Source organism: Bos indicus, chromosome 3 (assembly GCF_029378745.1).
Source record: "Bos indicus isolate NIAB-ARS_2022 breed Sahiwal x Tharparkar chromosome 3, NIAB-ARS_B.indTharparkar_mat_pri_1.0, whole genome shotgun sequence".
Taxonomy (NCBI): Eukaryota; Metazoa; Chordata; class Mammalia; order Artiodactyla; family Bovidae; genus Bos; species Bos indicus.
In genome coordinates, this window is record NC_091762.1 from 59841478 (window position 1) to 59854453 (window position 12976).

Below are 12976 nucleotides of genomic sequence, written 5' to 3' on the forward strand. Positions count from 1 at the left end.
TTAGATTACTTGATTTAAAAAAAAAAAAAAGGAAATATTGGAGCCACACATTTGAATGCAATAAATCTCCAAATTTGAAAGAGGTCGAATGACTCTATATTGAGTGACTCATTTTCAATGGTAGCTGGGGCAAGGTTCAAATACCTGGTTTTTTACTTTAAAGGGCATATCTCAGCATATCTCCCAGACCATAAAACCCCCAGAAATTTCACTGAATTGGCAGGCTCCTGAATTTTCTTGAGGTTTGTCTCCCCCGTCTCTAATGTATAAGGTAGAAGACTTAGGCATTTTAATCTGCAGTTTCATTTCAATTTCAGTATAAATATGGTACAATATCACATTTAAGAAAAATTTAGAAATCATACCGGATTATCCTCTCTTCTAATGATATTAGCTCTATCATCTTCATTTTTCCAAAGAAACTGACTTAAAAGGGAATGATAAAATTGAAAGTCATATTAAAAATGATTCCATGAATATTAGCTTTTCATGTTTTTAATTGTTTAACATTCCATAAACACAAATATAACATTAAAAAATTTTAAAGTCATCTCAAAACTATTATTTTATCTTTCAAACTCATTAATGATTAACATAAACTACATTTAGCATGAGTTATAAGATAATATTTCATTATGTTGTTGTTCAGTCGCTATGTCTGATTCCTTGTGACCCCATGGACTGCAGTGCACCAGGTTTCCCTGTCCTCTATCTTTCGGAGTTTGCTCAGACTCATCCATTATAGCTAAATTCAAATCACAGTCCAATGTTGATAGCAAGGTAAACTAACTGGAAATTTAATAAACATACTTTATTTATAGTTATTTTGAGAATAATTATTTATAAAATTTCTTACCTTAATTGCAAAAGGCTGTATGCAAACTGTGGTTTAAGTACTATAATTTTGACTGAAATTATACCAATGTGAAACACAAGCATAATGATTAGTTTACCATAACCAGGAATGTAAAAGAGCCAGAAAAATTAATTCTAGGAAACAAAAATGAGGACAGAAACTTTTTTGCCATTTAGGTTGCCCCTGATGACAAAATAATAACAATAGAATAAATTTAAGCAATACATTATCCCCCATTATATTGGAGGGAAATACTAGTATACAACAGTAAACATCAGAATCAAGGTGGTTTTAGCTAAAAATGTCATTAACTTCACTTGGTCCTTGTTTTAATTAGAAGATTCTAAGACAGTACCCTGGCTATCTCACTCTTATAGATTATGACATGTAGAATCAACATTCATACTAATTACCTTTTACTGTGGCTAAAATAATCATTATCTGAATCTTCCTGTGATCCTGGCAATTCAGGATTTCCAGTTTGATTATTTCCGAACTGATTCTCATTTGGAGTAGCTTTTCCCCCAGCTGATGCTGATATCCACCCATAGCAAAGAAAGTTTACAATATTAAGAAAATACTAAAATAATATTTACATGTATATACTATATATTCTTATCCATGTTTCAATATCTCCATGAACTTTATTATTTCCAAACTGAATTTCATGAAACCTTTAGTTTTTGCAAAAGGAGAATTCTTTGGTAAATTCAGTTTGCGGAAAATTGGATTAAAGCAATCCTAACAGGAACACAAATCCCATAAAGACACACACCTATTGTAGGATTTCTCTGTTTTTATGTACAATATATACAAGGTGAGGTAAGTTGGGTTTTATTCAAATCTAGTTGTCTCTAAAAAGCTTTTGCCAAAAGTATGTTTTAAAATAGTATTCTGAGGATCCTCCTCTGGGAAGCACAGGGTATAAATACAGAGCATATGTCATTTGTTATTTTACATACACAAACATATAAGTGTTCCCGTCCGGGCATTATCACAGCATGTGTGACCTCAGGTAAGTTATTTCTCACTTCAGTTTCCTTAGCTCTAAAATGGCAATAGTGCATATAAAACACTTTCTGCACAGTATGCAATCATTAGAAGGCTTTAGATTTCAAGTTCTGATTTCCATTCCATAGCATTTCCTAGTTCAGGTCTTTATCACCTCAGTCTAGTCTCCATATTGTCTCCCACATTGTTTTTCTGGAACTGAAATCCAATTACACCATTCCTGTTAAAAACTTTAAATGGCTCTCCATTACCTACAAAACTTTGTAGCTTTGCAAACAAGGATTTTGCAGCTAAATCCCTACCTACCTCCAGTTGTACTACATGGTGCTTCTTCCTCCCCTTCCTACCACCAAACTATAATAATAACAGTGTGTGTGTGTGTACTCAGTTGCTTAGTTGTGTTTAACTCTTTGCCACCCCATGGACTATATATAGCCTGCCAGGCTTCTCTGTCCATGGAATTTTCCAGGCAATAATAGTATTATTACTAATACCAGGTAAAAATTATTGAACCAACTACCACATTAAACAAAGCCTGAAAGCTCCATTCATATCATAATCTATGTGAAGAAAGCTTTTTGGAATTGGGCTGCATGGCCCAACATTTGTAATCTGGATTTGAAGTTAAGAATATGAATAGTTCTCTATGCCTTTTTTTTTTTTTTTAATTTTATTGACATTTCACATGTTTCAATGCCATTCTCCCAAATCTTCCCACCCTCTCCCTCTCCCACAGAGTCCATAAGACTGTTCTATACATCAGTGTCTCTTTTGCTATCTCGTATACAGGGTTATCGTTACCATCTTTCTAAATTCCATATATATGCGTTAGTATACTGTATTGGTGTTTGTCCTTCTGGCTTACTTCACTCTGTATAATAGGCTCCAGTTTCATCCACCTCATTAAAACTGATTCAAATGTATTCTTTTTAATGGCTGAGTAATACTCCATTGTGTATATGTACCACTGCTTTCTTATCCATTCATCTGATGATGGACATCTAGGTTGCTTCCATGTCCTGGCTATTATAAACAGTGCTGCGATGAACATTGGGGTACACGTGTCTCTTTCCCTTCTGGTTTCCTCAGTGTGTATGCCCAGCAGTGGGATTGCTGGATCATAAGGCAGTTCTATTTCCAGTTTTTTAAGGAATCTCCACACTGTTCTCCATAGTGGCTGTACTAGTTTGCATTCCCACCAACAGTGTAAGAGGGTTCCCTTTTCTCCACACCCTCTCCAGCATTTATTATTTGTAGACTTTCGGATCGCAGCCATTCTGACTGGTGTGAAATGATATCTCATAATGGTTTTGATTTGCATTTCTCTGATAATGAGTGATGTTGAGCATCTTTTCATGTGTTTGTTAGCCATCTGTATGTCTTCTTTGGAGAAATGTCTATTTAGATCTTTGGCCCATTTTTTGATTGGGTCATTTATTTTTCTGGAGTTGAGCTGAAGGAGTTGCTTGTATGTTTTTGAGATTAGTTGTTTGTCGGTTGCTTCATTTGCTATTATTTTCTCCCATTCTGAAGGCTGTCTTTTCACTTTGCTAATAGTTTCCTTTGATGTGCAGAAGCTTTTAAGTTTAATTAGGTCCCATTTGTTTATTTTTGCTTTTATTTCCAATATTCTGGCAGGTGGGTCATAGAGGATCCTGCTGTGATGTATGTCAGAGAGTGTTTTGCCTATGTTCTCCTCTAGGAGTTTTATAGTTTCTGGTCTTACGTTGAGATCTTTAATCCATTTTGAGTTTATTTTTGTATATGGTGTTAGAAAGTGTTCTAGTTTCATTCTTTTACAAGTGGTTGACCAGATTTCCCAGCACCACTTGTTAAAGAGATTGTCTTTAATCCATTGTATATTCTTGCCTCCTTTGTCAAAGATAAGGTGTCCATATGTGCGTGGATTTATCTCTGGGCTTTCTATTTTGTTCCATTGATCTATATTTCTGTCTTTGTGCCAGTACCATACTGTCTTGATAACTGTGGCTTTGTAGTAGAGCCTGAAGTCAGGTAGGTTGATTCCTCCAGTTTTTCTTTCTCAAGATCGCTTTGGCTATTCGAGGTTTTTTGTATTTCCATACAAATTGTGAAATTATTTGTTCTAGCTCTGTGAAGAATACTGTTGGTAGCTTGATAGGGATTGCATTGAATCTATAAATTGCTTTGGGTAGTATACTCATTTTCACTATATTGATTCTTCCAATCCATGAACATGGTATATTTCTCCATCTATTAGTGTCCTCTTTGATTTCTTTCACCAGTGTTTTATAGTTTTCTATGTATAGGTCTTTAGTTACTTTAGGTAGATATATTCCTAAGTATTTTATTCTTTCCGTTGCAATGGTGAATGGAATTGTTTCCTTAATTTCTCTTTCTGTTTTCTCATTATTAGTGTATAGGAATGCAAGGGATTTCTGTGTGTTGATTTTATATCCTGCAACTTTACTATAATCATTGATTAGTTCTAGTAATTTTCTGGTGGAGTCTTTAGGGTTTTCTATGTAGAGGATCATGTCATCTGCAAATAGTGAGAGTTTTACTTCTTCTTTTCCAATTTGGATTCCTTTTATTTCTTTTTCTGCTCTGATTGCTGTGGCCAAAACTTCCAAAACTATGTTGAATAGTAATGGTGAAAGTGGGCACCCTTGTCTTGTTCCTGACTTTAGAGGAAATGCTTTCAATTTTTCACCATTGAGGATAATGTTTGCTGTGGGTTTGTCATATATAGCTTTTATTATGTTATGTTCCTTCTATTCCTGCTTTCTGGAGAGTTTTTATCATAAATGGGTGTTGAATTTTGTCAAAGGCTTTCTCTGCATCTATTGAGATAATCATATGGTTTTTGTTTTTCAATTTGTTAATGTGGTGTATTACATTGATTGATTTGCGGATATTGAAGAATCCTTGCATCCCTGGGATAAAGCCCACTTGGTCATGGTGTATGATCTTTTTAATGTGTTGTTGGATTCTGATTGCTAGAATTTTGTTTAGGATTTTTGCATCTATGTTCATCAGTGATATTGGCCTGTAGTTTTCTTTTTTTGTAGGATCTTTGTCAGGTTTTGGTATTAGGGTGATGGTGGCCTCATAGAATGAGTTTGGAAGTTTACCTTCCTCTGCAATTTTCTGGAAGAGTTTGAGCAGGATAGGTGTTAGCTCTTCTCTAAATTTTTGGTAGAATTCAGCTGTGAAGCCGTCTGGACCTGGGCATTTGTTTGCTGGAAGATTTTTGATTACAGTTTCAATTTCCGTGCTAGTGATGGGTCTGTTAAGGTTTTCTATTTCTTCCTGGTCGAGTTTTGGAAAGTTGTACTTTTCTAAGAGTTTGTCCATTTCTTCCTCGTTGTCCATTTTATTGGCATATAATTGTTGATAATAGTCTCTTATAATCCTTTGTATTTCTGTGTTGTCTGTTGTGATCTCTCCATTTTCGTTTCTAATTTTATGGATTTGATTTTTCTCCCTTTGTTTCTTGATGAGTCTGGCTAATGGTTTATCAATTTTATTTATCCTTTCAGAGAACCAGCTTTTGGCTTTGTTGATTTTTGCTATGGTCTCTTTTGTTTCTTTTGCATTTATTTCTGCTCTAATTTTTAAGATTTCTTTCCTTCTACTAACCCTGGGGTTCTTCATTTCTTCCTTTTCTAGTTGCTTTAGGTGTAGAGTTAGGTTATTTATTTGACTTTTTTCTTGTTTCTTGAGGTGTGCCTGTATTGCTATGAACTTTCCCCTTAGGACTGCTTTTACAGTGTCCCACAGGTTTTGGGTTGTTGTGTTTTCATTTTCATTCATTTCTATGCAAATTTTGATTTCTTTTTTGATTTCTTCTGTGATTTGTTGGTTATTCAGCAGGGTGTTGTTCATCCTCCATATGTTGGAATTTTTAATAGTTTTTCTCCTGTAATTGAGATCTAATCTTACTGCATTGTGGTCAGAAAGATGCTTGGAATGATTTCTATTTTTTTGAATTTACCAAGGCTAGCTTTATGACCCAGGATGTGATCTATCCTGGAGAAGGTTCCATGTGCGCTTGAGAAAAAGGTGAAATTCATTGTTTTGGGATGAAATGTCCTATAGATATCAATTAGGTCTAACTGGTCTATTGTATCGTTTAAAGTTTGTGTTTCCTTGTTAATTTTCTGTTTAGTTGATCTATCCATAGGTGTGAGTGGGGTATTAAAATCTCCCACTATTATTGTGTTATTGTTAATTTCTCCTTTCATACTTGTTAGCATTTGTCTTACATACTGCGGTGCTCCCGTGTTGGGTGCATATATATTTATAATTGTTATATCTTCTTCTTGGATTGATCCTTTGATCATTATGTAGTGACCTTCTTTGTCTCTTTTCACAGCCTTTGTTTTAAAGTCTATTTTATCTGCTATGAGTATTGCTACTCCTGCTTTCTTTTGGTCCCTATTTGCATGGAAAATCTTTTTCCAGCCCTTCACTTTCAGTCTGTATGTGTCCCCTGTTTTGAGGTGGGTCTCCTGTAGACAACATATGTAGGGGTCTTGTTTTTGTATCCATTCAGCCAGTCTTTGTCTTTTGGTTGGGGCATTCAACCCATTTACGTTTAAGGTAATTACTGATAAGTATGATCCCGTTGCCATTTACTTTATTGTTTGGGGTTCGAATTTATACACCATTTTTGTGTTTCCTGTCTAGAGAATATCCTTTAGTATTTGTTGGAGAGCTGGTTTGGTGGTGCAGAATTCTCTCAGCTTTTGCTTGTCTGAGAAGCTTTTGATTTCTCCTTCATACTTGAATGAAATCCTTGCTGGATACAATAATCTGGGCTGTAGCTTATTTTCTTTCATCATTTTAAGTATGTCTTGCCATTCCCTCCTGGCTTGAAGAGTTTCTATTGAAAGATCAGCTGTTATCCTTATGGGAATTCCCTTGTGTGTTATTTGTTGTTTTTCCCTTGCTGCTTTTAATATTTGTTCTTTGTGTTTGATCTTTGTTAATTTGATTAATATGTGTCTTGGGGTGTTTCGCCTTGGGTTTATCCTGTTTGGGATTCTCTGGGTTTCTTGGACTTGGGTGATTATTTCCTTCCCCAGTTTAGGGAAGTTTTCAACTATTATCTCCTCAAGTATTTTCTCATGGTCTTTCTTTTTGTCTTCTTCTTCTGGAACCCCTATGATTCGAATGTTGTAGCGTTTAATATTGTCCTGGAGGTCTCTGAGATTGTCCTCATTTCTTTTAATTCGTTTTTCTTTTATTCTCTCTGATTCATTTATTTCTACCATTCTATCTTCTAATTCACTAATCCTATCTTCTGCCTCTGTTATTCTACTATTTGTTGCCTCCAGAGTGTTTTTAATTTCATTTATTGCATTATTCATTATATATTGACTCTTTTTTATTTCTTCTAGGTCCTTGTTAAACCTTTCTTGCATCTTCTCAATCCTTGTCTCCACGCTATTTATCTGTGATTCCATTTTAATTTCAAGATTTTGGATCAATTTCACTATCATTATTCGGAATTCTTTATCAGGTAGATTCCCTATCTCTTCCTCTTTTGTTTGGTTTGGTGGGCATTTATCCTGTTCCTTTATCTGCTGGCTATTCCTCTGTCTCTTCATCTTGTTTAAATTGCTGAGTTTGGGGTGTCCTTTCTGTATTCTGGCAGTTTGTGGAGTTCTCTTTATTGTGGCTTTTCCTCGCTGTGTGTGGGTTTGTACAGGTGGCTTGTCAAGGTTTCCTGGTTAGAGAAGCTTGTGTCGGTGTTCTGATGGGTGGAGCTGTATTTCTTCTCTTTGTTCAGTCGCGCTGTGGGGAGGGAGGGAGGGATGCTGCAAACAAATAACACTGGCGTGCGCTCGCAGTGCCTCAGCCACACTGGGTCTGCCCCCGCTCACGGCGCGTGTAGCCTCCCTGCCCACACTGCTCGGGCTCTAGGTTGTTCCGCCGGGAACAATCCGAGGCTGGCCCTGGGTTGCATGTACCTCCCAGGTCCAAGCCGCTCAGGTTCAGGCACTCGGGTAGTCCTCAGAGGCGCAGACTCAGTTGGGCCTGAGTTTTGTGCTCTTCCCAGGTCCGAGCAGCTCAAGTGATGAGGTGTTTGGCGAGCGCCAATGCTGCGACTTATCGCCTCCCCACCCCTCGGTTATCTGGGTGTAAAACCGGTGCACCTTCTCAGGCAGATGTTAACCGTCCAGACCCCCAAAAAGTTTTAGTTAGCAAAGAAGCCTGCTTACAGTTTTATAGATAATGTCTCTCTGGGGCTGCGATTGCCCCCTTCCGGCTCTGGCTGCCTGTCACTGGAGGGGGAAGGTCTGCAGCCGGCTATCTCTGTTCAATTCTTTGTTCCGTGCGCGGGCCTGGCGGTGTCTTAGGTTGGGGCTGGCTTTTCGCGTGGTAGATATCCCACAGTCTGGTTTGCTAGCCCAAATTATTTCGCTCAGATAGTGCTCAGGGTATTCAGGCCAGATTCTTACTCTAAGCGATGCAGCTGCGCCTCCCTGCCCAGCCCCCGCTTGCTAATGGCGCGTGCAGGCGTCTGCGCTGCTTCTCCGCTGGGGGAGTTACCGTAGGACTCGCAATCTTCGAGTTTTAATTGTTTATTTATTTTTTCTTCCTGCTGTGCTTCCAAAGCTCGGCACAGATTCGGCAGTGAGAAGGTTTCCTGGTGTTTGGAAACTTCTCTCTTTTTAAGACTCCCTTCCCGGGACGGAACTCCGTCCCTCCCTCTTTTGTCTCTTTTTTTGTCTTTTATATTTTTTCCTACCTCCTTTCGAAGAGTTGGATTGCTTTTCTGGTTGCCTGATGTCCTCTGCCGGCATTCAGAAGTTGTTTTGTGGAATTTACTCGACGTTTAAATGCTCTTTTGATGAATTTGTGGGGGAGAAAGTGTTCTTCCCGTCCTACTCCTCCGCCATCTTGGCTCCTCCTCCCCTCTCTATGCCTTTTTAAGGGGGCTTAATCAGTGACTCTTTCAAGGGTTTTTAAATAGGAAGATAAATAATCCAACTTGTAACAAGAATGATGCCGATGGCAGTCTAGAAGATACACTAGAAAGGAGATATAAGCAAGAAGGCCACTCAAGATGGTTTTTAAGTTTCCTTTAAACTAAGAATCTATCATTTTACAATAAGGAAATTTTCAAAGCTTTAAGTTTGAACAACTGGAAGAATGATGGAACGAAAGAAATAAGAAAGTGTACTGGCTTGGGGGCAACAACAATCAAAGATTAAACATGATAAAGTTGAGGCATGTCAAAAAATATAGAGATGTGTAGTGCTGGAAAAGACTAAAAGATAACAAATAGAAATGACTATCCATTCTAATATGAAAAAATAAGAAATACATCTTTTCTCCTTCATTAAAGAACCAATGAAATATGCTGTGCATATTTTTACCAGTTATATTTTGATAATATCACAATGTTAGAGCTCAGATATTTTGTATTCTCAAGCACCACTAAAGAGTAATCTGACAATTTTAAGACACTGTACAACTATCATCAATAAATGATAGTGCACATATGATAAAAATTAAGGAACTTCATCTCACATCACACATAAAAATAAATTCCTGGTATATTAATGAACTAAATGTGAAAAGCTAACCATAAAATATTTGTAATATAATACAGGGCCATATCCTCACAGCAAAGGGATTTTTTAAAGAAGACATCTTAATACAGAGGAAGCACTTATCATGAAAGAAAATGCTGACAAACTTGACTAAAGAACTGCAGCTCCACTTTTGCTGAGGATATAGAAAGACAAAACTGCTCCCACCTGAACAAGGAGAAAAACACCATCTATAAAATAATAACTGAACTCATCAGAGTTAAGTTTATAAGAAATCAGATTCTAATTTCCTCCAAGGAGAAAATAAGATGTTTCATTTTTGGCAGAGCATTGGAGGAAGTAATTGTCATTGTTTGAAGAAGTAAAAAGGAGGCTTCCTTGTGGCCCAGTGGTAAAGAATCCATCTGCCAATGCAGGAGACACGAGTTTAATCCCTGATCCAGGAAGATGCCTCATACCGTGGTGCAACTAAGCCTATGCACCACAACTATTGAACCTGTCTGTGCTCTACAGCCTGTGCTCCACAACAAGAGAAGCCACCGCAGTGAGAAACCCACACACCACTAGAGAGTAGCCCCTGCTTGCCATAACTAGAGAAAAGTCCACAGAGCAATGAAGACCTAGCATGGCCAAAAAATAAATAAATTTTTATTACTGAGGAGGGTAAGGAAACCTTTCCACCCCTAGTCTTAGATAAAGCCTAAAGGAAGGAAAGAAGCAAAAGCTGGCAGGATCATCTTGGGCCCAGGATCACAAACATACAAAGCATTGGTTTACTACTACTAGGTTAGGGGAAAGAAATTCTCTCCTAAATTTAAAAAAGTCATTTACCCCTTATTTTTAATTTCTTTAAAAGATAATGCACACACACACAAAAAAGATAATGCACACTAAGAGCAAAAACAATAAAAATGTATTATGGAGTTTGTAACACATATAGGGGTAAGATGTATAACAACAATAGCACAGAAGATTTGAGGGAGAGAATAGAAGTATATTGCTGTAAGGTTCTCATACTATGTATGAAGTTGTATATAATTGAAAGTATACTTCAAATTAAAGGTATATATAATGTATATCCTGGAGACACTTCTTAAAATACAGACAGCAAATATTTCAGGCTAGTAGACCATGGTCTTTGTCACAACTACTCAACTCTATCATTGCAGTGCAAAAACAGTCATTGACAATATGTAAATGAAAGGGCATGGCTGTGTTCAAGTAAGTTTATTTATAAAAAAAAATAAGCCGTAGGGCATGGATTTAAATTTTAAAAAAGGTGTTTTCTGACCATCAACCTACAGTAACCACTAAATGCTTTTTAAAATGAGGAATAACTAATGAGCCAATGGTGGAGATAAAATTGAATAAAAAAAAACTACTCAACAAAAAAAAAAGTCAAGGAAGAAACAGAAAACAGATGAGACAAATAGAAAATAAATAATAAAATGGTACATTTAAAACCAACCACATCAGTAATTACATTAAATGTAAATGGTCTAAACACGCCTAATATTAATAAAAGGCACAGTTGGTCAAACTGGATTAAAAGGTAAGGTATATATATATATGTTGTTTACAGGAAACCCATTTGGAATATAAAGTCAGATAAAAGTTAAATAGAAAAAGATATACCATCAAAAAACTAATCAAAAGAAAGCTAGAGTGATTATATTAATATCAGACTAAGTGAATTTCAAATTGAAGACCATTACCAGAGATAAAGAGAAACATTACATAATAACATAGAAGTCAATTTTTTTCAAGAAAACATAACAATCCTAAATTGTGCATACATCTCATAAAAGAGCTTCAAAATGCACAAAACAAAACAGAGCTGAAAATGTCAACACTCATCTCTGTAATTGTTAAAACATGCTGACAAAATTTAAGAATTCCTTTCCTCAAAAGAATCTAAAGAGAATAAAAAGACAAGCCACAAACTAAAATCTAGAGTGAATTATATAGAAATACACACACACACACACACACATATACATACAACTGCTGGAAAAATATCTGTACATATTGTCACCCTGCTTTAATAACTTATATGCAAAGTACATCATGAGAAATGCTGGGCTGGATGAAGCACAAGCTGGAAACCAAGATTGCCAGGAGAAATATCAATAACCTTAGATATGCAGATGACACCACCCTTATGGCAGAAAGCAAAGAGGAACTAAAGAACCCCTTGATGAAAGTGAAAGAGGAGAGTGAAAAAGCTGGCTTAAAACTCAATATTCAGAAAACTAAGATCATGGCATCCAGTCCCATCACTTCATGGCAAATAGATGGGGAAAAAATGGAAACAGTGTCAGACTTTATTTTTTGGGGCTCCAAAATCCCTGCAGATGGTGACTGCAGCCTTGAAATTAAAAGACGCTTGCTCCTTGGAAGAAAAGCTATGACCAATCTAGAGAATATATTAAAAAGCAGAGACATTACTTTGCCAACAAAGGTCCATCTAGTCAAAGCTATGGTTTTTCCAGTAGTCATGTATGGATGTGAGAGTTGGACCATAAAGAAAGCTGAGTGCCAAAGAATTGATGCTTTTGAACTGTGGTGTTGGAGAAGACTCTTGAGAGTCCCTTAGACTGCAAGGAGATCCAACCAGTCCATCCTAAATAAAATCAGTTCTGAATATTCATTGGAAGGACTGATGCTGAAGCCGAAACTCCAATACTTGGGTCACCTGATGCGAAGAACTGACTCATTAGAAAAGACCCTGATGCCGGGAAAGATTGAAGGCAGGAGAAGGGGACGACAGAGGATGAGATGGTTGGATGGCATCTCTGACTTAATGGACATGAGTTTGAGCAGGCTGTGGGTGATGGTGAAGGACAGAGAGGCCTGGTATGCTGCAGTCCATGCAGCTGCAGAGTCAGATATGACTGAGCAACTGACTGAACAACAACAATAAAATGAATCAATATTTAAGAGAACATAAAATAGGCAAAACACTTGGATGAAGACAAATCCAAATGGCCATGAAACATATGAAGAAATGTTTAAGCAAAGAGAATGACTAGAAAAGAGAAATAGAATATTTGGAATTATAAATTCAGTGTAAGGGTTTAATAGCAGATTAGACATAGCTAAAAAGAGAATTGGTAAGGTAGATTTGGAAGAAAGAGGTGAACAAATTATCCAGAATGTAGTCTGACAGCAAGATTATGGTTCAACAGGAACTTTTGATACAACTTTTAGAAACAACTTTTTGGTACTGGGTACAGTCACTTTGGAAAACACATGGAAATTATTTAGTAAAGTTGAACATATACATACAATGCTAATTCTAGGTATACTTTTTTGAGATTCTTTTGCACATATGCATTTAGGACTCATGTACAAGAATGTACAAAATAGCATATTTGTAATAGCCCCAAATTGGAAACCAACTGTCTGTCAGCAGAATAGGTAAATAAATCATGATATGATCATACAATAAAATATTATACAACAGTAAAAAGAAATGAAATAGTATTATACATGACAACATTGTTGAATCTTTCAATTATAATGTCAAGTAAAAGAAAAAAGTTTCAATATGATTATAAAT

General features: G+C 36.5%; 1 protein-coding gene across 4 annotated transcripts in view; it reads right to left on the reverse strand.

Annotated features, from left to right (window-relative positions):
• Window positions 1-12976, reverse strand: part of SPATA1 (spermatogenesis associated 1) — a 76609-nt gene that overhangs the window by 35379 nt on the left and 28254 nt on the right. For all 4 annotated transcript variants that reach the window (XM_070786209.1, XM_070786208.1, XM_070786210.1 and 1 more), the window contains 2 exons: window positions 1270-1390; window positions 366-426 (listed from right to left, as the gene is read on the reverse strand). In XM_070786209.1, coding sequence (XP_070642310.1) covers window positions 366-426; window positions 1270-1390 — 182 coding nt within the window. The remainder of the gene's footprint in view (window positions 1-365; window positions 427-1269; window positions 1391-12976) is intronic.